This window comes from Acanthaster planci, linkage group LG01 (assembly GCF_054643075.1).
Source record: "Acanthaster planci isolate LZ-2023a linkage group LG01, COTS_SCS, whole genome shotgun sequence".
In the NCBI taxonomy this organism is placed as follows: Eukaryota; Metazoa; Echinodermata; class Asteroidea; order Valvatida; family Acanthasteridae; genus Acanthaster; species Acanthaster planci.
Window position 1 is genome coordinate 24,306,206 of NC_141777.1, and position 25,069 is coordinate 24,331,274.

Here is a 25,069-nt window from a genome sequence, read left to right on the forward strand (position 1 = left end):
TGCTGTAGCTTCTGACAGGGAAAAAATTGAAGACCCAAACACTGACAAATTCAGTGTGTACCATGGTACGTGTACGTGTGTCCTCTTTCTCGAGTCCCACCAAAGCAGGCTGTTGCCTTGCACTGAGTAATTAGGCAGTATCTGAATAAATTGGCTATGGCTTGGTGCAGCACACATGTCTACTGGAAATGGTTCCAGTGGCATCCATAGGCACACATGTTACTGATGGCCTGAGCCTAGTCATTTAGATGCAGCCCTCTGGTGCTAATAACACATCTCTCAGACAAACTTTTTTTTGTAAAATTTACATTACTCAAAACCAAACTTCACTTGTGTAGTATTCACCGGCTGTACTTTTTGCATATTTACTTGTTTTAAATCGAGGAAAGAAAGTGAAGTTTGGTGACTGGGATCACTGCTCAGAAAGTTTATGCCAACTCACCAAGCAGCTTCTCAAAATTTTGTCCAAGTTTGGTATCGAAAATGATCTTGAGCATATGGTTTGTGCATGATTCTGAATGTTGATCATGGTTTGCTTCACTGAATAGGTGGTCATGCATCGTGATGGCCACATGGATGATGGATTCTCAGTGGTCCGTGCCCGGGACGAGGAATCACGCTCAGCTGTTATCATCCGCAAGAGCACATCTCTCTTCCATCACTTCTTTAGGTCAGTCCCCACCATGCAGCCAGTGCATGGTTCCATGGCACACTGGTGCTGTGTTCAGTGTCAAATATATTGGGCACTGTCAGTGACACATGGTGTACACAAATAGTAATTGCATACTAGGCAAGCTTGAACGTTTTATACATGTAAATGTCAAAAGGTATGAGATAAAGGCAGATAGAGCCGGCAACCATGGCATGGACGTAGACCACTTTTATGCTGTTTAGAAAGAATTCCTGTTTACTTTATGAGAAAATGAACCTTACTCTTCAAGCCTACAACATACATGTACATGTATGGTGTATGGTTGCTAACTAAATGCTTTCCCACTGCAATGATAGCCAGTCTCATGGGAAGTTAGGCATGTGGTTACATGGTACTTTGACATGTTTTGATTGGACCCCTATTCATGTCACCCTAAACAAGGCTTTGTTAGCTCCCTGTGGAGTAAAAAAAAAAATTAAATGTTGTGCATTCCATTGATGAAGACAAAAGTTTTTACCTCTTGGAGGTAAAAAGTCGCTCATTCAGTTTGTTGGGTCTGTTGACAATGTAAAAAAGCAAAGAAATGAAGGTGCCCTCTCTTGTGGCTTATTTATGAGAAAACCAACCTTAACTCTCTGAGCTGAAGCTACATTATTGAACAAAGCTGACTCTTTTTGTCCACAGTGCCTTGGAGTCATTACGGACAGATGATGACGAACGCAGACAGTGGGAGAATTTCCCCCTGGAGTCGGTGACCGACACCTTGCGGGACCTGGTTGGGTACTTCGCCCTGCCTGGAGAAGAGAGTGGTAAGCATGACGAGGAAAGGAAATATTGCAAGAAGGAAATGTAGGAATAATTCAACCTAACCTAGCAGTTGTCAAGTTCATTTGGCTCCACCTTGTCTGGCTTTGACAAGTCCGAGGCCAAACCTAGTAAATGAATTGTGAAAATCTCAAGTTGGTCCTGTCTTGCCGATGTAAATTTATCATGCCCCCTCATCAGCTTCAACTCAACGCCATCCATCCAACACTGCTATTTTCCACCAGCCAGAGTTTAAACCAGACAAATGCCAGCCAACATGTTAATGGTCAGCACAGCCAGATCCAGTCCTTACTTGAACTAAACTTAACCATGCCCATTGAATGTATTCAAATCCAGCTTCACCAATCTTGGCCACCAAACCAGTCCATCACTCGCACCCATGTTAACCAAGTGAAACTTCTACATACCCAACTGTGCAGATTGTATCATTGTAGAAGTTAAAGATTTGCCAGTGAAGTAGCTCCTATGGTAATCTTTGCAATGATTTCAGATCATGAAGAGAAGCAGAAGAAGTTGAAGGCTCTCAAGAACAGGCAGGACTTGTTCCATGAGGAGGTTTGAATCATTTCGTTATTAGCCTAAGAGTCTTTCTTTTTTTAAAATGAAACCGATACAACTATTTAGAGAACAATTAATGAGCAAAAAAAGGACTTAATTTGAAAAATGTGCCTGAGAGTGGGGAGAAATTTGACAAGAATTTAACAATCTTTCACAAAAATTGGCAAAACATTTCCCAGCCGGTGTTGTGGTCAATTACATATCCACAAGTACTACCGCAGTCATGCACTGATGAATGATTAAAGCATGGGGCATAAGTAGTACAACACGGTCACTATATTAAGCAACGTTGTGACATTGGACTGGGATTTAGGCAAATTTTTTTTATCATTGTGCCGGTGGACGTTGCTCAGTACAGCTTCATCCATTTTTATTTCATGAGGCTCTTATTCAATGCATCAGCAATCATCACATTTTCCAATGCCAGCTTGAATTCTCTCTTCTTCAGGGAATGGTTAAGCTGGTCCTGGAAACCATAGACAAGATTAGTATATATAAGAGTGGGCGGGACTTTGCCACCATTGCAGGAGAGGAAGCCGGCCAGTCATGGGAGGACATTCTCAACTATCTGTACCAACTCTTGGGTGAGTTATATATTTCCACTCTCTGCAGGGACTTGTATAATAAAAACGTCTGAATCCCTGTAGGAATTCTTCCATGGACTTGTTGGACTAGATTGCAAGCCAGAAAGACATCAGGTTAAAACTGATGTTTATCTCCATTTCCTTGGCACCCATGGAGGCAAGTTGTGGTAAAGTGGCTTGCCCGAGGACACACCAAACCATCATGTCTGGATTGAGCCCCTTACCTTCTGATTATGAGTTGCAGACATACATGTAGCCACTGGGCTGCAGTTCTCTCCTTTGGGGTGCTCTGCCAACAAAATTAAAAGGATCCATAGAATTGAACAATTCTGTGATTCCTCACTGAGATCAGCCGAATGCAGTGTGAATTCTCAGGTTTGGATTATTTAGGTTGATTCAGCATGTAAGTTCATCATGTAGTTTTTACGTCACATCCAATAGGTTTCACAGACATCCATATGTGCTCTTTATAGGGGGGATAAGTTGCTCTTTAATTCGTAGAAAGTGTGACGTTAATCCATTCCTTATCTCCCCTGACAGCTGCCATGATCCGAGACAACCACAACAACTGTGCGCTGTTTGCTCAAGCAATCCGTCTCGACTGGCTGATACAGAGATTGGAGAGCCAGCAGGCATCCAAAGGTTAGTGAGAGCCTTGGCATTTTGGGGACAGACAGTTTTTTTTAGTAGGTGCTCAACTGTTACCAGAAAAGTTACACTGACCTGAAATTTCACAGCCCAGATGAGCTGATGCTTTGATGTAGTGTGGATTTATGTTACTGCATTACAGTGTTGAGCAAGGGCTACCTCTTAAATTATCAGCAACTTCATAAAAAAGATGGTGGTTCAATAAACAAACAACCTTGTCAGAACCCTTTCTCTGGAACCAGCTTGAAGTTCATCTTAGAGAGTCTAGGAATGTGGAGAGTTTTAAGACCGGGCTGAAGACGCACCTTTTCAAACAAGCATTTTTAGTTTCTTAGTATTGATTTTAATTATGGTACATGAAGGTTTTATTTATTTATTTATATTTTGATGTAGAGTGCCTGGGAGTAGCTTGATGGATTGGGCGCTTTATAAATGTCAATTATTATTATTAGTATCATTATGAAATTGGTATGCCAATAGATGCAAAAATGGAACAATAAAATGGTTTATAACTTTTAAGCCGCAGCATGAAAAATAACCATTAAAAAAGTATCAGAATGTTCAAAATAGACTATAAAAGCATTGAACAATTTACAAAGTATTCCCAGATCTGTCGCCAAATATTGTAATTTAATAAGCCTAAATGGGACCAACGCTGTATTTTGCAACAGGCAAAGAAAAACCCTGGCAATGTGGCTGGTAAGCCATGAGATGCAAGTTCTAAAAGTGGAGACTGACTTTTCTTGGCTGAGCAGCCCCATGAGGGTTAGCTTACACCCTATATTGACCATGTCATGCCTGATAATACCTAAACACACAGGGAATCCTGTGTCAAAATGCAGAGGATGTTTTAACGCATTCCAGTTTGAGTGATTCTCAGTGAGTTTGTTCACACACACAGGCTTGAAATGGTCCTTGAAGGTTGAGCCTGTATGAGCCTTCAAGCGATCCCGTCCCGGGCCATGGCTGGGTGCTGTAGCAAAATCATTGCAACATGCGATAAGAAAAGTTGCACAAATCTTACACAAATGACAACCAGGGGTTGTAAAGTCCAACTTTCTGACGGACTGATGCGGAATTTTCAAAGTTTTTGCCAATATAACATTTATGTGAGGAATTAAAATGTTTGTAATTTGAAAACATATTCATAGGTGTTCTGGAAGTTCTTCACTGTGTTCTAGTGGGAAGTCCAGAAGCTTTGAACATTGTCAAAGAGCAACATATCAAGTCTATGATCTCACAGCTGGAGAAACATGGCAGGGACCCAAAGGTAAGTAGGAATTCTGGGAAATGGATGATTAACAACATAAACATAGCGACTACTGGGTGTTAAGAGATCTGAATTCATTTGATTTTCCTTCACTGAAACACAAGACACATGGCAGGAATATAGTGATAAGTGGGAAATACAGAAGATGAATAAGAATAGATTGAGGTGTTTGACTGTGAAGAAATTTGAATTCTTCAGCGATTATTTGTGTGAGGTTCATTCCTTGCTTCAGTAGAGTGATGCTGGCTAAACTGATTTCTGTAGTTGAAATTAGTGCCTTCAATATTGCTCAGATCTGTGCAAAATATGAAAATTTGATTCTTTCTGCCTTAAAGGTGGGAGACGTTACCAACTCTTCAAAATGTTAATATAGATGGTTTTTCACATCTTTCTGGAATGTTTTTATTCATCAAAGGTGCTGGATGTCCTGTGCTCTCTGTGTGTCGGAAGTGGCGTGGCAGTGCGAGCCAATCAGAACCTCATCTGTGACAATCTGCTGCCCTCACGGGACCTTCTGCTGCAGACGGCCGTCGTAGATGAAGTCGCAAGGTTTGATTTGATATTCTGTGTCATTTTGAATTCTGTGTTGCATTTATCCTCTCAGTGTTGAAAAGGAAAAAGAGCCAGTGCTGTTGTGTGTCTATGCTAGGATATGTCTTCTTGTGACGATGTGACAAGGTTGTGCTCATTCTGACAAAATACTCTAGGTATTCAAATCAAGCCAAATGCGCAAACCATCTTTCCACATTTTAATTCCTTGAATTTCTGTTCCACAGTATGAGACCCAACATTTTTGTAGGTCTTTCTGAAGGCAATGCCGTCTACAAGAAATGGTACTATGAGGTGTCCATCAGCCAGATAGACGGCGCCACTCCCAGACCGTTCAAGTTCCGCGTGGGCTGGGCTAACACAAAGGGTTTCTCCCCCTCCCCCCGGGGTGGTGAGGGGTGGGGGAGCATAGGCGTAGGCGACGATCTCAGCTCTTACGGGTTTGACGGCTTAGGCCTGTGGACAGGTTGGTGTTTAATTTTTTTTGAAGGAGGGGGATTTTTTCCTGTATTGCAGTCATTGTCTTGGTTGAGGGTTATTTGTTTCAACCACTTGCTGCCGGGGAGCCTGGTTTCGGAGACGTCCGAAATCGGACGAAGGGAGCTGGGTCTTGTAACAAAAAAAGTACTGGGAACAAAAGACCGAGCTGCTGAGAATTGCCAACATTTTTTCAGTTGTCAATAGCAGAGGAAATCAATCATTGTTTTGAATGATTATACCGCTGTTTTTGGTATCAGCATGAGTGGATTACCACCGAGGACAAAAGTGCTCCAGCGCTCCGGGGGGTGAGCGATACATAACTGCTGCACGCTAATCTGGTCTGCATTTGAAAAGATGCCAATAGCGCACTGGGTCAGTTTGGAGAACAAAAGAATTATGTAACACCACACAATGTGGACGATCTTTAGAAAGCGGCAGGTATGGCTGAAATATTTGGCCGTCAATAGATGTTGTCTGTCAGATTAGAGTAGCCACCATACAGTCATTCGTGTGGGTGTAAACGTCCAGTAAATGAAGTAATGAATTTCAAAGAATTTTGAAAATGGAAAATCTTGAAAATCCCCCGGATATACGTCATGCAACTTCAAATTGACCCGGCAGCATATGGTTAAAGGTTTGGAGCCAGTCAGTATCCCTTTGAGGTTCATTTGATGATTTATAATCAGATGACACAATCTTTAATTATCAGGTTCATGGCATTGCCAGTGTGGTTGAGTCGATACCCCAGGTGTGATTCCTTTCCACGTGGCATTTTTTGGTCCGTACCTGCCTTAGAGGAAATTGCTGAGTGTGGCAATCACATACCAGTATGGATCCCAGAAATTGAGTCTTAAGGCCATTTTGTTGAGTAATTTTGTTTTGTATGCATTACCGGGAGCAAACTGTGCCTTTTGTTTAGATGTATCGCTCCATTTGGCATCCTGCTGAAAATGGGCATCGAGTGGTCGAAAATTTTTGAGGGCTCCACTTGATTGTTATCGTGCATGATTCATTAAAGGCCTTTAATTCAAAGGTGCTTTTAGCAACTGGTGTTTGTCAAAACAACAATAAAAATTGGCACCACCGGATTCAGCTTTTCTGCACTGTAAACATCTCATTTAATGGTTGAAGCTGCAAAAAGCAATGATTCATGTTGTTTCTTAAGGGGGTTGCTGCAAAGCAGCCACTTGGAATGGTAGCAGGCCCCTCATGAAAGGGGACATCATTGGCATCTGTTTCGACTTCAGCGGTCCTACAATCCTCTTCCACGTCAACGGCAACCCGGTCAAGGCAGCCTTTGAGGCTTTCGACCTGGACGGCATGTTCTTCCCCGTTGTGACCCTGTCTGCAAATATCACGTAAGTTGACTGCCAAACTTAGGTGGGTGCAGTGGTTCTTTCCTCGACACTCACGTCTGCAGTCCACATGTGGATTGGGTATTCAGTTCCTATCTTATTCTATTGGTTTTCCTTCTACCTTTCAAAGTATAGCTGCTTCTCATTGGCTCTGTACAGGCCTCTTCTTGAGACAAATAAGCCAAAAATCTATACTTTTCCCAATGACATTCTCAATGCACATGGATACACCCGAGGCCTTGAACTTCAAATGTCCTGAGCAAAACAATGTCAGGTCCAATAAAAACTTCAGAGATGTACTTGTAATCAGTGTCGATACATGACAAGTGTCAAAAGGAACAGGCGAGTGACAGCCAAGTTCTTAATGGGTTTATCCCCCCCCACCATAAGATGGTCCAAGACACTTGCTCTTTAAGAGTTTGGCTCCTTGAAGTGTTCACCAGTCTCAATGTTGCCTTCTCCACGCAGCGCTCACATTATCCTTGGTGGCAAACAAGGGCGCTTCAAGTACACGCCCCCAAAGGGCTTTGCTCCCGTCTACGAGTCCCTCATGCCCAAGGAAGAGCTGAAGATTGAGAGGTGTTTCTGCATTGGTGACCTTAAGGAGGGCATCGTGACGGGCCCCAGTCCCAGCCGCGATCACGCCAACTTTGTGCCGGCGCCTGTTGACACTCAGAATGTGAGTCATTTTTTCCTTGAGTAATATGCGAGGGAATCCAGTATTGTTCATTATTTGTCAATTACGTACCAGTTGCATTAAAACAAAAAGAATCAAACTTATGAAAAATAATGTGCGTTTTCTCCAATATATAAATTTAAGCTCACAAAGCTTCTTGTGCCAGTATTGCACTGAAGTTGAGCGTGGTCATTTTTCAGTTGAAATTTCTTCAGCTTTGTTCTGCTGAGGTCACAGTTGTTTTTCTCTTCTGTTCATGTCAGTTCTTGTATACCTATTAGCAAATTTGTCATTGTGAATATAACATAATGAAATGATTGTAAAGATCAAGCTTTCCCCTTTTTGGTGAAAAATTGTATGTTTAGGGTTGTAAGATTGCATCAAGCCAGTTTTGACATGATGTAAGAAATAACCCGGATGTATTCTTTCTGCAAATCTGCTCCAGGTGGTTCTTCCAGGTTACATAGAAATGCTTCGAGACAAACTGGCTGAGAATGTCCATGAGCTGTGGTGCATGAACAAGATAGAAGCAGGCTGGAGCTGGGGACCGGTGAGTGTGCAGTATGGTATTGGCACTGGTAGAGGATAGGATGTGCTACTGTTATTGCTCTCCTTGCCGTTACACTGCCTAAATACTGAAGTTGCAGTCAGTTTTGCCTCCGTTGTCCACTTTTTGGTTTGGTCCCTTTGTATTTATTGTCATTATGGTTGTTTCATTTGAATTAAAAACAGCCCAAAGGCTGAAAGCATTCAAATTTATAGCAGGTAGATGTAGTTAAAAACATTAAACATACAATTGAAACATCAAAATCATAATTTGATACATACAAACTATGCTTGAAATATAAACAGTAAAAGAGACTATAATGTGAAAATGTGAAAGTGAAATAGGCCTATGCCACTTTGTTGTGATTAACCTTCAAAAGAAAACAATACTTGTGATTAAATTCTGGGAAACAATTTAAATTAAATACAAGTAAAGAAATTATTTGTGAAAGTGCAGAGCATAATGTGCATATTATTCATTTTTCTTTCTGCATTTGCAAATGAATTTTGTTTTCTGTCTCAGGTCCGCTCTGACACCAAGAAGACCCACCCTTGTCTGACATTCTTCCACAGCATGACAGAGGAAGAGAAGAACTTTGACAGCACCATGGCTTATGAGACGCTACGGTAAACTTTGGCATACTGCATTCTGTAGATTGAAATGATTTAATATTCAGATATTGACCACAAGGAGTGGCATAGTAGAACAGGGCTTTTCTGAGGTCATGTCTTAGCTCATTTGATGGCAAAATATAACCTTCTACCAATCACCACAAGAAACTGGTTTTAAACTTTGTTTCGCCACGCTTTCACCCGTAGAGTGTGCATAGTTTGGGAGATGTCCGAATCATTAAGCCAAAACTGATCCAAGATGGAGAGTTTGGTTTCTTTTGGTTGAAATGCTGTTTTTCCATCCGTAATGTGTAAATGACGAAGGACATGCACTTTTGACAAATCGGGTCATTCAGAAGTTGGATCCCACAGAATGAATCCATTTCTATAAAAATTATTCAACCGTCCAGTAAATGTAATTATTCTCATTTATCATTCACAGAACCCTGATTGCACTTGGATACCACATTAGCATCGACGAGGAGTCATCCAAGGCAACGCTCAAGAGGCTCCGCCTACCCATGAAGTGAGTGATACATTGCGACAATCAGACTCATATATTGGTGCCCAGCATTCCTCACTGTATTGTCTAAACCAGCAAAAGGGCAGTTCTGCAAAGCTTGAAAACAAGCTACCGGTACCAGTGTCATTTCAAATGGTTACCTCCGTGAAATCTGGTCTGTTTAGCTCATAAGGATTCCCAGGCTCTGGTGCCACAGTTAATTGTCATTGTGAGCACCCAAGTCCTTTGCAATACAGACAATGCATCAACATTTCATCAGAGTCTGAATTTCAGACTTCACAGCTTCAGAAAGAAACATGTGGAGTTTATTACTAACTGCCTTGTATTGGATTTAACCCCTTTGCGACGGATGACGGTAAGAGCCGCTGTAAAAATTGAGATCTTCAGCCCGCTTTTCAGCTATTATTCTTGGCCCACGCTCAAGTGAACACGGTGAAAGAAGGCACACCTTGGCTCTTGTATATATGGTGATGGGCCTTTGTGTGTTGCCAAGAAAAGAAAAGGCAGAATTTCCATCATAATCATCAGGTTCTGTTCTACCCTATTCTTGAAAAGTTCTAAGAACGGGGAAGATTTCCAATGGTTGCGCAGTAAGTGTGCAAGAACATTATGAAACATGGTCATCCTCTACATAGTGATACACAAAATAAGATCTTGCGTGTAACCAGTTTTTGTCCATTTTACCAGCTACGTCATGTCCAACGGCTACAAGCCCGCCCCCTACAACCTCTCCACCATCACCCTCAACCCCAAGATGGAGAAGCTGGTGGAGTTGCTCGCCGAGAATGCTCACAACGTCTGGGCCAGAGACCGCATCAGCCAAGGCTGGACCTATGGCCTCTCAGATGTGAGCCAAAGGCAGAGATATCTTCTAAATTGTCATTTACTGTGGCAAGCAATTGAGCGTATAGCCTTCTGAGTACATGTATATTGTTTCTGATCACTGGGACCTTTCTTGACTACAGCATTCAACTTAATCCTCATTTGCTCAGCATACATATGTTCAGGCTATAATACTGTGTACTGTATTTTGTAGTCGAACATGTTTTTTTTTATAGTTTTTATTTGTCTCAGTTGTTGGACTGAATGCCAAAGTGAATCAAATAGTTGTAAAACCATGTAAATTTCACACACGTGTGTATTCATTCATTGGAAATTCACTTAAAGTATGATTAGCATTATGTGAATTTCAGTCATTTTGTCTCAAAAGTATTTCTGACTTTGGGTGTTAATGGTGCACTGTGTTTCTTGAAAGATGTGTTCTGAAGAAACAAGAATACAGCACTGCTGGACAATCCTTTTTGTGATTATGGATCTTCTGTTTCACAGAGACAGTGAAGCAGTCAGCACAGCAAAAGCTACCTCAACCATGGGGCAAAAAAGTTGCTCAGTCAGTGACGTAACGATGCAAATCTTCACGTGCATGCAACTGTCGACGCATTCAAGTCGCGAAATAGCGCTTCAACAGCTGCAGGATTTTCTGTTTATTGGAAGTACCGCTCTCATGCTGTGCTGTAAAATTGGGCCCTGAACTGACTGTTTATTCTTTCCACTGTTTACACCGTCTTCCAGGACTCTACATACAAGCGCAACCCCCAGCTGGTGCCTTACAGCCAGCTTGATGATGCCTCCAAGAAGCTCAACCGTGACACCGCCAGCGAGACGGTGCGGACCATCCTAGGGTTTGGCTACACCCTGGAGGCACCACCAGACAACCAGGAGTCAAGCTTTAGAGGTAAGGAGATTGAAATCAGGTAGTTCTTTTGTAGCATTTACATTTCTGGAACTGGTCAACTTGTGGAAGACTATTACACTGAATACTCTTGTCAGCCATCTGCTGTCCATGACAAATCCCTGCAAGTCCATCATGAGTCCATCATGAGTCCATCATGAGTCCATCGTGAGTCCATCATGGGTCCATCACAGGTCATCCAGTCTCAAGCCAAGTCGCAAGCTATTCAAACGAACATCCGACATAAGCATTTATTTGTTATTGCTTGCTCATTTATTTCAGAAATGTCTTTTGAACGGACTAGTGATTGTATTTGTGAAGGGATTCCTGAAAGGACTGGTTATGAATTTGACTACATCACTGCTACTGTCAACCCAAATAGTTCTCTGGTGCCAATTTGGTTGAGTTGCTGAGCTTGGAAGTTTGTTAAGCAGGGAAAATGCTTGCTCAGAAAAAGGTCACCAATTTCTCACTAAGTACCTCCAAAATATTGGATCCTGCTTCCCACACTGCTTCCTGCAAGGAGTTTCTCTGTACTTGACACCAAGTCACTTGTCGCATTGGACAGGATGAGTATGGTGACTTAGCATCGTAACTGCTGAACAAGTATATTTCATTCCTCTAACTGCTTCAACCATCTTTGAGTTGCGGAGGTTGTCTTATATGTTGTCAATCAATCCACCGAGTTTTTTACACCAGCGTCATGTTTCTTGCAGAAGCCAACACCAGCTCCTGGTACTGAAGATGCTCTATTGGTTTCTGTTATATTTTCCATTTGTTTTCCTGAAGGTCTTGTACGGGAAATCTCGGACACGAAGCAGAACACGAGAACCTTCCGTGCAGAGAAAACATATGCAGTGACCTCTGGCAAATGGTAAGGTCTTATGTTGTTCTTGCTGTTCATATGATGTTCAGAACTATTCATAAGTACACATTACTGAAATAGGTTGCAACAACCATTTGACTAAGTATTTTTTGTCAATACAATTGTGGAAAATGATGTTGAGTTTATTGTTCAATTATGCCTTCTGGTACATTCTGCATTAAATCTGTGTGAAGCTCTAAAGGTGGCTGGATTTCCTATTGTAAAGATGTGTAGACCTTTGTTCTTGGCAGCATGCCACAACAAACATGAATCTTGATACGACCTTATTGCTGTCTTGTATCTTGTACTGTTTCCCGGTTGCATCACTTCAAATTACGGAGCAGTGAAATCATGCACAGAAACACAGCCTGAGTGACAAAAATACGCACAAAATGACAATTTGGGGAGTAAGTGTCACCCTGTTCAGAAAACTGCTTTTTTACCTAGACAATAAAGTTTTGTACGCATAAAATCCTATTTGTACGCATTCAATAAGATATTTGTTGTGCAATCCGGTGAACATTCCCGATATGACTCCATCCTCGGTTCTTGTGAATCGTCACTCATACAGTGCATTGCCCATCTCCTGAAGACTTTGCTTTTGAGGGCCAAAATACCAAGAATTGTGCAAGATGTTAAATGAAGTGTCCATAATCTGCAGACATTGTGGAGTTTGACCCTCATTTTTGCAGGTATTATGAGTTTGAAACCCTGACTACCGGTCTGATGCGGGTGGGATGGGCACATCCCTCCATCAGTGCTGATGTGGACCTGGCTACAACTGGCAAAGCATATCTCTTTGATGGGTTCCTGGTAAGGATTCACAGACCAAGGGTTTTTGTGTGTGTCTATGTTTTTACCTTAAAACATTCTGACCCCCCCGAATCCAAATGCAAGATTTAAAACTCAAATAAAATTTGTTGTTTTTTGGCTTCGAAGCATGTTTAAAAATCAACATTTTTGGGGCATCTCTAAAAGAGAGTGACTGACAGTGCTTACAAAATTATACTGGCAAAGCACGAATGTAATATCAAAACAATGCGACATTGCTGTGAGAAAGGGTTTTTGGGGGAGCGTTCTAAGTCAACACATACTCGAAGTGTGAATTCTTTAACATTATATTACTGGCTGAAACAGAAGTTAGGAACTTGTTTGAGTAGATCTTTGATGGTTGGCTCTTGAGTTTTGGTAAAGCTGCCATTTCCCAAAGAGACTTAAAAGAATGACAAAATTAGAATGGCTGAGAATGCTCTTTAAAGTGTTACAGAAATTGAAAACATTTAGTTCACATGAAGTATTTCAACATAACAATAAATACGTAACCGTTTCAAAAACATCATAAATTTAATGTTTACCCCATTAATTGTGACCCCAAAATGAATAAAAAGATCGTGCGTTTCCCCGCCCACAAGACAGTGTTTGCCTGTGGGCCAAGCTACATCAAACACAATGTGGTCTGTTGCAAGCGTGCGATACTGCATGTTTTTTGTCCTGAGCCTGATACTTGACGTGAACTAAATGTTTTCAATTTCTGTAACCCTTTAATGCTTGAGGGAACAGAAGAGACCTTCATAAAAGAGAACACTGCAAGTCTGTAAGATATTTACAGTGATAATTTGAATTTGGTTTAATCCAGGCTCGAAAGTGGCACAACGGCTCAGAAAATTTTGGCAAGACTTGGCGTTCAAATGACGTGATTGGATGCATGCTGGACATCACACACAGGACAGTCAGTGAGTGCAATCTGATATTTAACAGGAAAAATAAGGGGATCAGTGTTATTGTCACCAACAGCCTGCCATGCCTGCTAGGTTTCCTCCGCAGTGTTGTTACGCAAATAGCATGTCCAACATAAATATAAATGCAAACGGTTCTCAAAAATTTACACGAATGCTTTTGTATGGATAACTTTATTGCTTAGTTGATCATTGAAACCAACCTCTGCCTCTGGTTTGTGATCATCGGTTTGTGTACCACAAGCTCTGCATAGCACTTGGTAAACGAGTGAAGTGGAAATTGACTTTGTAACTGTTAACTTTGGTTCAAACCATAATTTTTCTTTCTTTTTTTCTGAGGTTTTACCTTGAATGGTGAGTTTCTGACGGATGCCAGTGGTTTGGAGACGGCTTTCAGAGATATTGAAGTTGGAGAAGGTAAGATGGAGTCCTCGGCTTTATTTAGTGAAATTTTGCGTGATAACTGATATAATGTAATCAGTCATCCTTCATACAAGTTGACCGAATTGAGTTTCCTTATGTAGAGTACGCCATTTAATCTAAGACCATTTCATATGTGTATTGGGAAAAAAGTCGACACCTGTGAGCTTAGCAGCATTCTCTTTGTACAAGAATTTGATTGTATTTTTGGATTTATGTGAGTTGAAATTTTCAATAAAAAAACTGCAACGAGTTTGTTAATGACAAGTCTGAGCCTACACATTTGTATACACGTTGTGCTACCCTTTAATAAATGAAAGATTAGTCAATGGGGAGAATTCAGCCAAGTTGAGGGGCCCCCTCTCTGAGGCAAATGCTTGAAAGTGCAGGTTGTTGGGAATTTCTCCCAGTGAGTTGAATTCTCTAATTGATAACTTTGAATTCTGTAATTGACATCTTGCGGTGTTTCTGTTTTTTTCGTAGGTTTTGTTCCAGCTTTTACGCTAGCGTCTGGCGAGCAGGCAAAGCTCTGCTTTGGTCAGGTATTTTCACCTTTGTTATTAACTTCTTTCATTCCTGCATTCAGGATTTTTAGGATTGGGTGTAAATAAAGTATGCAACGACAGCAAGCATTTTCATGAAAGGAATTTCTTGCCATGCCACATTCAGAGTTTTAGCTACATGCACCAGTGGTTGGCATAAGGTGGCCAAACTTAATTGCAGAGGCGAAAGGATAATTCAAGAAATGTCAAAAGATCTTTTGCAACTATCACAACACCAATTAATAAATATTGCAAAGTATGCACTACATGAAAACACTTCTCTTTATGGCAAATATATGTATTTTGGCCGAACCTGTTACTAACAGAAAGCCCATCAGAGTGGTACGCAGTTTAAGAAAAGTCAATTCTGCAGAATAAGAGACCTATAATCACACAGTCCACTGCTACTTTTTTTCCTTATCTGTTCCGCAGGACCTGAATCAGCTAAAATACTTCACTGTCTGCGGTCTGCAGGAGGGATATGAACCGTTCTGTGTGTAAGTAGCCGATAAACCAATACACAAATCCAGGATAAACAGAATTTCTGAAGCATAGTGATGAGTTGCAGATGTTTGGAACAGAACATACTTGGAGAAGATTTCTTACCAAGCCAATTGTGGCTACATTGTAAGCTTTGAAATACATTTAATTAAAATGTGAAACAACTTCACAGTTGATGGTTTTTCTGTTGGTCTTTAACATTTGTCTTTGCACAAATACTTCAGGATTACTTAGTTGCATGGCGCTGACAGAGTTCATGTTTGATAGATTTTTGTGGTGAAGTTGGAGCTGTTTTTAATTCATTTCCTGAGGATAGCATTGTTGACAACTATCATCTACTTAATCTGAATTGTTTTTTTCTCCTGGCTGTGGTCACATTTGTGGTTGAACAAAAATCATCCTTGGTCTCTTTCGGCGAGCACACTCAAACAAGCAACAAGTAAATCAAAGGACAATTCGACTTCTGAGGCGGTGTGTGAATGTTGTGGCTGCGGCTGGAAATTAACATGTGCACCCATGAAAAACACTGTTTAGTGGCTGTTGCAGCTTGACTTTGACTTTGGAGATGTTCCTGTAGGATGCACAGCGCCCTCAACAATCAGTGTTTAGATCAGAAGCAGGCATTTCAGTGATTAGTCCCCCCTCCCCCCCCAAAAAATGGTTGCCCCATTCTTTTCCACTCATCAATTTCTGCACCCATATGGAGGGAAAACCTGTGGAGAAGGGTACCACATAATTAAGGCATATTTTGAGGCTGTGTCCAAAATGGCTATGGCTACATGCATGTCTGTTGTCAATGCATTCCTTGATATGGTTTCTGTTAATAACTCCTCATCCACAGGTTCTGTACATTGATTGGCTTAGTGCCAGTCACATGGCATTTTTTTTCGTTTTCTTTCGCTGTCTTGCTTTCCACGGCAAAAATATTATTAGCAACGAAAGAACTGTATGTACGACTACCAGCATTGGAGGCAATTACTGGTGTGTGCATTGCGCGTCATGCGCATTCCGAAACATTAGCAGAGCTGTTTTCAAACATTTCGTGAAGAGATAGATTGGCAAAGTGCTCCTAAATTTCCAACAAATTTTTTCAGTTATCATTTCAATCGAGCAGAATCTGCAGGAGGGGAGTTAGAAAACAAACACTGACTTTTTATTTCGTGGTGCAGTAAACCCAAGCTCCCTCAACCTCGCCCAGGAAAAATAGAGTGCTTCAAGGATCACCTTGAGAGGCTAGTTTTGCTACACCACTCAGCACAGAAATTTTGGGCCACACCTGTTAAGCAGGGAATTCATAGTTAATAGATCCATAGTAAATTCATCACCAACCCATAAAATATGCTGACCACTCGTGCAGAATTGTGCACTGTACTACTCAGCAAAGATTCTGGGCTTGAGATAAAGCAAAAGTGTGAAATGCGGCTGGTGTTTAGATTAGGCATCACCAAGGATTTTGCTTCTCCCCGGAAGAACTGACAATAACATCTCATTGTGCTGTTTTTTTGTTGGGAAACTAAAAAACCGTTCACACTCAACTGGTGTTTATATTAATTCTTGCCATCAGAACATGTGTATTAGAGTATTAACATTTTGCACAGGAACCTTGGAATCCCTAACATTGATTTTAATTTGGAAACCCTCTTTTCTCATGTATCTGTCTTGTCTGACTTCTGTTCTTATGCCCCCCCTGGTGTTTCTAGACGGAATGCATTCATCAAAGGGTATGTGTTTACGAGGCAATATCATGCTGTGATCAAACAAATAAAAACAAACAAGACTCTTATATATAATACCAGAAGCAAGATGTACCAGTTAATCCTTGTCATATGTACAGTTTGTTCATAATGCCAAAATTTTATTTATAAAGTGATTCCATTTTTAAACCAAAGTTTTTCTCTGTGCATGCAAACAATTTTTTAATGAATTTGACTATTCATTCAAATTAAAATTCTTCCTTGAGTTCAACAAAAGGTGTATGGCAGGTTTTTATTGATTCTATGAATTTAAATTTCTTGTAAGCCAGAAAAAACTTTGTTGAACTTGTAAGCAAATGAAGAGCTACTTGCAACTCTTGAAAATGATCCCAGCTTGAGTGTTGCCTTCACAACATTGTCATTAGTTGGAGGCGTAAGATGGTGTTGGTCATCGATACATGCTTGTCATATCACCCAGCATCAGTGGCTTTTTCTTTGTTGGTCATCGTCCTTGCACGTTCTCTGCACATTGTCATGTTCACCTGTGTCCTATCACTGTGATTACAACTTGAAAAAAAAAACCTCATGAAGAAAAAGTATCATTTATTCCAAGTCAAACCTTACTTCTGATTGGTGGAAGTTGTCGAGAAGTCATTCATTCCATTTTGGGATATCCCTAAACTCATTTACAGAAATCTGTCACATTCAACTTAAGGTGAACATTAAAGTAATCTAGTGTGGGGTGTCCGAATTTTCCCTGATGTGAGTGAAACTAGATCATGGCAGTTTTGGAAAGTTGAGCTCTGTCAAGGGTTCTGCGTTCAATTTCATCCATTTTCTCCCATGAATTGAGACCCTATGGCCCAGTGCTGCCTTACTTCTTCCACAGGGACATGTTCCATAGATTTTTGATCTGTTTCCAGTGGCTTCAGTGATTCTAGAACCTGCATGAACTGGAGGCCAGCAATGAAGCTGGACTTTGGAAAATGGCCTATACTTTGCAAAGGTTGAGCATTGCCCATCATAAGTCCCTGTTACAGGTCCAGTCATAAGTCCTTTCACAAGGCCAGTCTCAAGTGACAGAGTAAAAAGTGACTGTAAGGAAGTCATAATTCATTAAAGTAGCTTGATTTGATTTGCCACTGGATGGCTACTTGCAGGGACTTGCAATAGACCGCAATGGATGCTGTTCTACATCTCCTAATCAACAGCTTGCAAAAAACAATCCTGAAATCATGTGAATATAAATGCCAGAGATGTAGTATTCCAAGCTGCAGTACAGGGTGTATCAGAAAAAAGTAGATTCTCAGAAAAGCTGCCATAAAAATGACACAGGACCAAGTTTCACAAATCTGTTTGTGCCCGTTGGTGAAAGAAGCAGTTCTGCTTTGATTGATGCCAGTTTCATGGTTTGCATTTCATGCTTTAATGAGCACAGGAAGTTTGAATTTTGGAAAATTAAAGTCTTGCGCAATGGTGTATGAGGGTTAAAATTCATCGAGAAATGTATGCGATGTTAATCCCTTTCTGCTTGGTAATGATACACCCAGAAATGAGATTGTTTTGGTGTCGATCGTTGGGAATTAAAGGGTTGAATATTTTTTCAAATTTTTGTGAGCAAGGAAAACTACTTTTTAAACTTTTTATTCAATTAGGCAGATCACATTTTAAAGACTTTTATTGTCCATAATTGAAACTTCCGCTGTTCACTGAAGTGTGAAATGTAAACCACAAAACTGGCATCAATCAAAGCAGAGCTAGCCCCTTCGCCAGTGGGTACAACCAGACTTTTGAAACTTGGTCCACTGTCATTTTTATGTTTATTTTTCTGAGAGTCTGCTTTTTTCGGATACACCCTCTAGACCTGTGTAACACTGTCTTGCCAGTGTTAAGTCAAACATGGGTGAAATGAATGCTGTTACACATTTGTGAAAGGATTGCCCCGCTCAAATCAAGGCACACGGTCACGCTAGTCTTAAGTCTCACAAGTAATACAGGTCAATGAACAACTCTGTAGGGGACTCCTTTACATAGACATGAATCAAATTTTTTTTTGATTGGGCACAAATTCCTAGGTTGTGTTTTAGATGGAATGGTCTTTTAATTTCACCAGTTCATCACGTCTCCTTGCTTACGTCATCACTGTGTGTGTGTATCTTTGTGTCATACCATTCTACAGGCATGTCCGCACACTCTGTCACGGAATGCGTCACTGTGTTATTCAGTCACCGTCCGTGTAGAGCCTGACCGTGCGTCCATCGTGGATGTCCTATTAAGTGTACTCACTCCAAATTCTTTATCAACCTCAAAGCTGTAGTTTGAAGGAAGTTATTGTAATTTAAGCCTGACCTCTCTTCATTCATGCTTGCTGTTCTGTGCTGGAATGTCTATGCAGTATCTTCAAGTGTATAATCCCCTCAGCAAAACTGTTCATTTGCTTAGTCAGATGTCCGATGCAGGACAGCGTGTCATCCTAAGGAATATAAGCTTTCACCTACACTGTGAGAGTCAGCCAAAATTCTTGGAGCTACCAAATGGAAACCAAAGCTTGGCAAATGTATGCTCCAAGCAAACTTTTTTCAAAAATAAGTCACAAGCAATTCACAGCATTTTTGAAGGATGCTAGTAACCTGTTTTCTTGCTAATCAAATATTTTCCATGCTAAGCCAATTCTCCAAATTTACAAACTCTTTGAAATTAGTCCGTGCCAATTCTGATCCACGTTTATGTAAGTGAATGAGAAGCCACTGAAGTCTTTTGCCTTGTCCCTGGAGAGTAGGCCACAGAGTTAACTGGAAATTGAACCATATCGGGACAGGCACCAGTTTCTTAGGTTTACACCTTAGTGATTCTTTCCTTTGGTAAGTCTTTGCTTTATAGGCCACAAATAAGCAGTTGACTCTGCATGGGATGTGTCTTGGTTCGTGCATAAACATCAGATTAATCTAACTCTATGTCATTGATCATCATATTAAGAAATTGTGTGTTTTTCTGGCTGTTTCTGACTTTTACCAGAGTTCAGACTAGCATTAAATCTTCAACTATTCTTGCACAAAGCCTATAAACCATTGCGTGAGAGTTGATAGACGAGGTCAATTCCCTTTGAATACTCCTGATTATATGTCAAACATCTTCATCTCTGACATGTGTGGAACTTTAATATTTTCAGAGTGATTCTTTCAAGGCCCCTCTTCCATTGCAAATGCTGAGCCAGATTGAGATACAAATGACAATATAAGCATTTGTAATAAAGCCTGACAAAAGTGAACAACCTGTGCCTAATTACTGCCAAATCAGCACCAGGGACAGCGTTCACCAGGTATAGCACTATGCAACAGTCCACGGAGCTGCTGTATCCTGTGATGACTCGTGGGGTCACATGACCCCACGACCTTTGTACCCTTTAGGTCATTGCCGGTTTCCCTCATTTGCATTGTGTTTTGGCTATGGTCTCCTTAAAGTGATTCCTCTCTCTCAACATTCCATCTCCTAAAACTCAACTGATGAAAAATAAATTCAAATGACGTACTTTCATTTTCTTGCAATCAGTAACCGTGCACATTTTTCACTGCATTTTTCATGCATGCCATGATAGAGATGTTACCATCAGACGAATTCCTCCATGTAGATGCTCATCTTGTATTAGCATTCACCAGTATTGAATTTGTTTACAGTTTTTTCATTTCTGAGGTCACATGACAGCACTCCGTAGTGTTGATTGTGCTAATGTGGCATGCAATCCAGTGTGTTCAACATCATCGTGGAGCAATGTTGTTATGTAGTTATTCATGCCAGTAGATAACAATTTACTGATTTCCTTATTTGTTCAGCACAACAGCAGCAAAAAGGAAAAAAAGACACTAAAAGGGAGACATTCTTTAAATCCTCATCTGAAAGGATTTAAGGATGTAACCTATAACCTCTAATCTTATGATGCATGCATGAGCTTTACACAGTCTGTGTACATCAATGCAAGTTGCGTTGTTGATGTAAATACCCGAGAGGAAATTTCAGACAGACACAAGTATTTTGTCTCCACTAATACATGAAAACCACACATGTATTATATTCCAGTTGCTGCATAGGGACTCGCCAAAGTCCCTGCAATCCATTCCAGACTTTCCTTACCCTAAAATCTCCCCACAAAAAAAGCTGAGAGGTTTGAGGTTTGCGCATACATGTACCTCAAATAACTCAAAATGGGCAAACTCTTTCTGTCTTTGTTGATTAAACTGCAGAGGCCTTCTTTTCTCAGTGGCATTTTGATTAAAAGCTCCAAAGCGACCCCCCCAAAAAGAAAGCAGGAAACTTTTGCCATTTTGTAAAAATATATTTAACTTTGGGTAAATTATTGGCTCAAATCTTGGTTATGTTCACCTGCCAGATAAAAGTATGTTCTGCGGATTTTCTATCCAAATGATTCAGTTGGAGTAAATAAAGTAAGCTTTTTGAATAAATCCTCTATACATGTGTGTTTTGTAATGGTACAAATTTATCTAACCACCCTGTAATGAAAAACCCTCCCCGGTATTGATTTCGACAGAAACATGAAGAAGACCATGCCACTGTGGTACACCAAGCATCAGCCAGTGTTCAAGTCCATCCACCAGGATCACCCTGATCTAGAGGTGACCAGGGTTCCGGCTGGGTGAGTGCAGGAAATGACCTTTGACCTGAGCAGAGCACCATAGCTGACTGGATCAGTTAAATAAGTTTAATTGAGGCAACAAATTTGGTCAGGGAACTGTGAGCGAAATGGATTTGACCTAGTCTGTTGAGTTTGACTGGATTTGGTCAAATTACAGCCTCAGTATGTTGCCAGATTCGGAATTTGAGAATGGCTTGTCCATAAAGTAACAAAAAGGTCTCTGTATTTAGTTTATTCACTAAAGCCACACCTTTAAGTATTTAACATTCCTTTTCCTGTTATACCCAGCAAGAAATGAGACCGAGGGTACCCCCCCAACGTGTCCAATCCCTATACACATTCCAGACTATTGTTACTTAACACATCCCCCCAAGATGTCTGAAAGGAATTCCCTTAGATTCCTGCAAGACAATGACCAACGCAAAGCAGGGGGGGTTCTCTCCGTCTCATACCTTGCTGCATATGTTTCCTGTGGGGTGCTGGGCTGAGGTGATTGTTGCAAGTCATAACAGTAGTTTGCCAAGCTGTTGGCATGCTCTTTGTAATAGCACATTCTTTCTGGGGGGTCTTGGGCCATGATCATTGTTGTAAATAACAATAGATTCCCGTAGAATGGGCCGTTCTCAGCAATCCACTGCTTCCGTGCACTTGGAGTTAGAATGTGTTTATAGTATTGAATGAGCATTTTGAAGAGCTCTCTGCCTGGGGACACTTCTCCTTCAGTTGGTGGTGGTCCTTTATTTTGTATCATGGAGTTTTGCTACCAGGAGATTGCTCTGGCCTGTTGTTTAAAGTTGTCGCCATCTGTCAGCTTTTTTCCTCCCCATTCACATGCAATTCTGGTGTGCAGCAGTTATGTAACTCTCAGACTGTACTGTGGGGCCATTATGTTTGTAATATGCCTCTACAATTTACTTGGCTGTGGCTTGATGTCACCCGTGGAAGCTGCATGCCAGTGCTGGCAGCCATTTTCTGTATCAGTGTATATTACTACCCGTCACGGTTTAATAATTCAGATGTGGCTTACGGCATGACCTGAGTTGGATTACTGATGCACAGTAGACCATGCTTCTGTCCATTAAGACACATAAAAACAGCAGCGAGATCATTTTCCAAATATCTCAGTAATGAGGGGCAGTGAAAACATGACACCTAGCACTGAATGCTTCCCTTGGTGTTAAGAAGGTAATGGTGTTTTCAAATTGGACAAAATTGAACGGATTTTGAAATGAATTTGGTTGACATCTGGCCACTTTGTGCTGCACATGAATATGGGCCCAGGGTACAGAGGCAGTGCAGTACCTGGGCCCAATATTTCGGTCTGTATGTTTTTGGCATTAGAGAAACTATATTATCTGGAGAATTAAGATTATTTCCTTTGGTCTTTTTCCCCGATACTAACATTTGCTTTTGCCCAGCGTAAAGTATTTTGTTGAGTTTGCGTTCTTTCCTGATGGGTGGGCGTGGCCCTCATAGGGGGGTCTTCATTACAGTAATTTAATTTTTAGACAATGGGGGTGCTAATCATCCTTTACTATAAGGATACAACTGATTCACGGTTAATATCCCAGGCAAGGAATTGAACCTGGGTCACAGGTGTTAGAGGCTAGCACGTTACATTCCAGCCACCGGTACCATCCAGATAACAGCAACTCTAAAGTTCTGAGTGACTTAAATGCTCATCATGAGGCAAACTCTTGCATAACTTTGAGGACATGTATATGAACCAGCCCAGCAAAAATAGTAACAAATTAATAGAGCCTATTTTGAGCAAAAGGGATTTAAAAGAATCATGTTTGTTATACATCAATAGGAAACTTCAAGATTTTCAACCTCATTATGACCATTTTCATTTCATTGTGAACTGAGTGGCACATCAAAACAGAACCCAGTTTATATTTTTTAATGCAAACTGAAATAAAATTGTTGAAAAAGATTCATTTTAGGGGCTCTGTTTGCTCATATTCATAAATTTTTCTTTTTGGGGGGAAGAAATGGGAAAATGGAGAGATAAGTAGCTGTTCTTTGTTCCCCTGTCCAGCATTGAGGGACCTCCTTGTCTACGAGTCTCCCACAAGCACTTTGGCTCCGTTGAGAATCAGCCATATGAGTACTTCCGTCTGAGAATGCCTGTTGAGTGTCGAGACTTCCCCACAGGGTGAGTATCCACCAGTGTGATATTTAATTTTGAAGCCCACTGCACACCTGACCAATTTGCCTGGGTTCACCAGGACCAAAAGGCCATCTTAAGCACAGACCAGAGGGAAGTGCACTAAAACATTGGACCAATCTGACCCTATCTGCTCTGAGTGGGAATGAGAGAGAGCATGTTTTGCAGAGCAGCTACGGTCCCTTGTTGAGAGCTGCCACGTAGGTGTGTAGGTTCCTGAGTGTCTGGCTTGGACACACCGAGTGCACACTACCAATTTCTACTTGAATGGTCTTCACCAGTGCCCCCAACCCAGTTGAACATGCACTTCATCTTAAGGCAGGTGCCAAGGACTGGATGGAGTCATTATTTATTTTTTTTATGTTTTTTGTCCAATGTGATTTTACCGTATCTGATGTCATGTTGTGGCATGTGATGTTTATGACAACTAGTCTGATTCACAAAGAAAGTCACATGGAAACCAAACATACAGCTATGGGATTGGTTTGCATGTGACTTATTATCAAGTGCAGTGGTCTACCACGACACGTAAAAGCTAACTGTTGATAAGGTGGTCCAGAAACCGGTCAAATTGGAAAAGTACACTGTGTGTGTGTCCGCTCCGAGCGAACAAAAGAAGGCAATTTTTTTGGGTACTCACCGCATTGGCGCACCATGAGGCGCCCAAGTATATGCGCGTTTGATGCGGAGCACATGTAACTACTTTATTGCGGCATGTGTGGTCTTTGGGTACACCCAGAATGCATGCAAGAACCCACTTCAATTCACTTGTGAACTGAATCTGCTTGCCCTGAAGAAGACATTCAGTTACCGAAAGCTCGGCAGTCGCATATTCCAGAGCACTGATTTTATATTATATTCTAGTCAATATTCTGATCACGGTGCTATGCAGCCCTTCCATATTTCTCTGACTAAGATGCATGTTCCTTTTCTGCCATTTTCATTTCAGAGGAGAGATAGCTGTGTCCATCCCGGTCCCGGTCCTGAGGGACAGACGAGGCTGGTCCAGTCAGCAGAGCGCCAGCCTGGATCTGAGTGAAACAGACTCCAATGAAGGCAGCCGGAAAGGTAGACACGGGCATTTCATGCTCAGATTGCGTTGCCGTGAGAGTCTCTGCTATGAATGCAGTTTCAATTAGGCATTGAGACCCAATATTCAGAGGGGCTCAACAAGATTATTTGAAGCTTAATACTTATTGGGTCTTAGTTGCTTTTCGACTTTATAAAATTCTTCATCCACAGACCATCAGAAATGACTATCTGGGTTGAATTTGATCCTCGCTGAAGGGTCAAAATAGCTGTCCAGTGGTAAAATTAGAAAAAGTAACATCTTGGTCAGCTTTTTACTGCAGTCCTTCTGAGTACTTCAGTACTTTTAAAATTTGGGATCAGTGTAGGACCCCTTGTTGTTCGCCTCGTTGACATAATTACTCTAGTTAGAGTGTGTCACCTGATCAGCATAAAGTTAGCGTCTGGACACCCA

At 41.1% G+C, this 25,069-nt stretch overlaps 1 protein-coding gene across 15 annotated transcripts in view; it reads left to right on the top strand.

Moving 5' to 3' along the window:
* LOC147800585 (ryanodine receptor 2-like) overlaps positions 1 to 25,069 on the top strand; it is a 191,447-nt gene that overhangs the window by 53,995 nt on the left and 112,383 nt on the right. For 14 of the 15 annotated variants that reach the window (XM_087144452.1, XM_087144448.1, XM_087144495.1 and 11 more), the window contains exons 14-38: positions 549 to 670; positions 1,337 to 1,461; positions 1,968 to 2,032; positions 2,484 to 2,619; positions 3,160 to 3,261; positions 4,419 to 4,537; positions 4,953 to 5,086; positions 5,314 to 5,552; positions 6,732 to 6,924; positions 7,390 to 7,600; positions 8,043 to 8,147; positions 8,667 to 8,770; positions 9,198 to 9,281; positions 9,966 to 10,125; positions 10,851 to 11,013; positions 11,800 to 11,884; positions 12,568 to 12,688; positions 13,512 to 13,608; positions 13,951 to 14,028; positions 14,515 to 14,573; positions 15,006 to 15,070; positions 16,775 to 16,795; positions 21,312 to 21,416; positions 23,458 to 23,574; positions 24,536 to 24,654. In XM_087144452.1, the coding sequence (XP_087000578.1) occupies positions 549 to 670; positions 1,337 to 1,461; positions 1,968 to 2,032; positions 2,484 to 2,619; positions 3,160 to 3,261; positions 4,419 to 4,537; positions 4,953 to 5,086; positions 5,314 to 5,552; positions 6,732 to 6,924; positions 7,390 to 7,600; positions 8,043 to 8,147; positions 8,667 to 8,770; positions 9,198 to 9,281; positions 9,966 to 10,125; positions 10,851 to 11,013; positions 11,800 to 11,884; positions 12,568 to 12,688; positions 13,512 to 13,608; positions 13,951 to 14,028; positions 14,515 to 14,573; positions 15,006 to 15,070; positions 16,775 to 16,795; positions 21,312 to 21,416; positions 23,458 to 23,574; positions 24,536 to 24,654 (2,929 nt within the window). The remainder of the gene's footprint in view (positions 1 to 548; positions 671 to 1,336; positions 1,462 to 1,967; positions 2,033 to 2,483; positions 2,620 to 3,159; positions 3,262 to 4,418; positions 4,538 to 4,952; positions 5,087 to 5,313; positions 5,553 to 6,731; positions 6,925 to 7,389; positions 7,601 to 8,042; positions 8,148 to 8,666; positions 8,771 to 9,197; positions 9,282 to 9,965; positions 10,126 to 10,850; positions 11,014 to 11,799; positions 11,885 to 12,567; positions 12,689 to 13,511; positions 13,609 to 13,950; positions 14,029 to 14,514; positions 14,574 to 15,005; positions 15,071 to 16,774; positions 16,796 to 21,311; positions 21,417 to 23,457; positions 23,575 to 24,535; positions 24,655 to 25,069) is intronic. The other variant, XM_087144463.1, reaches the window with a different exon arrangement.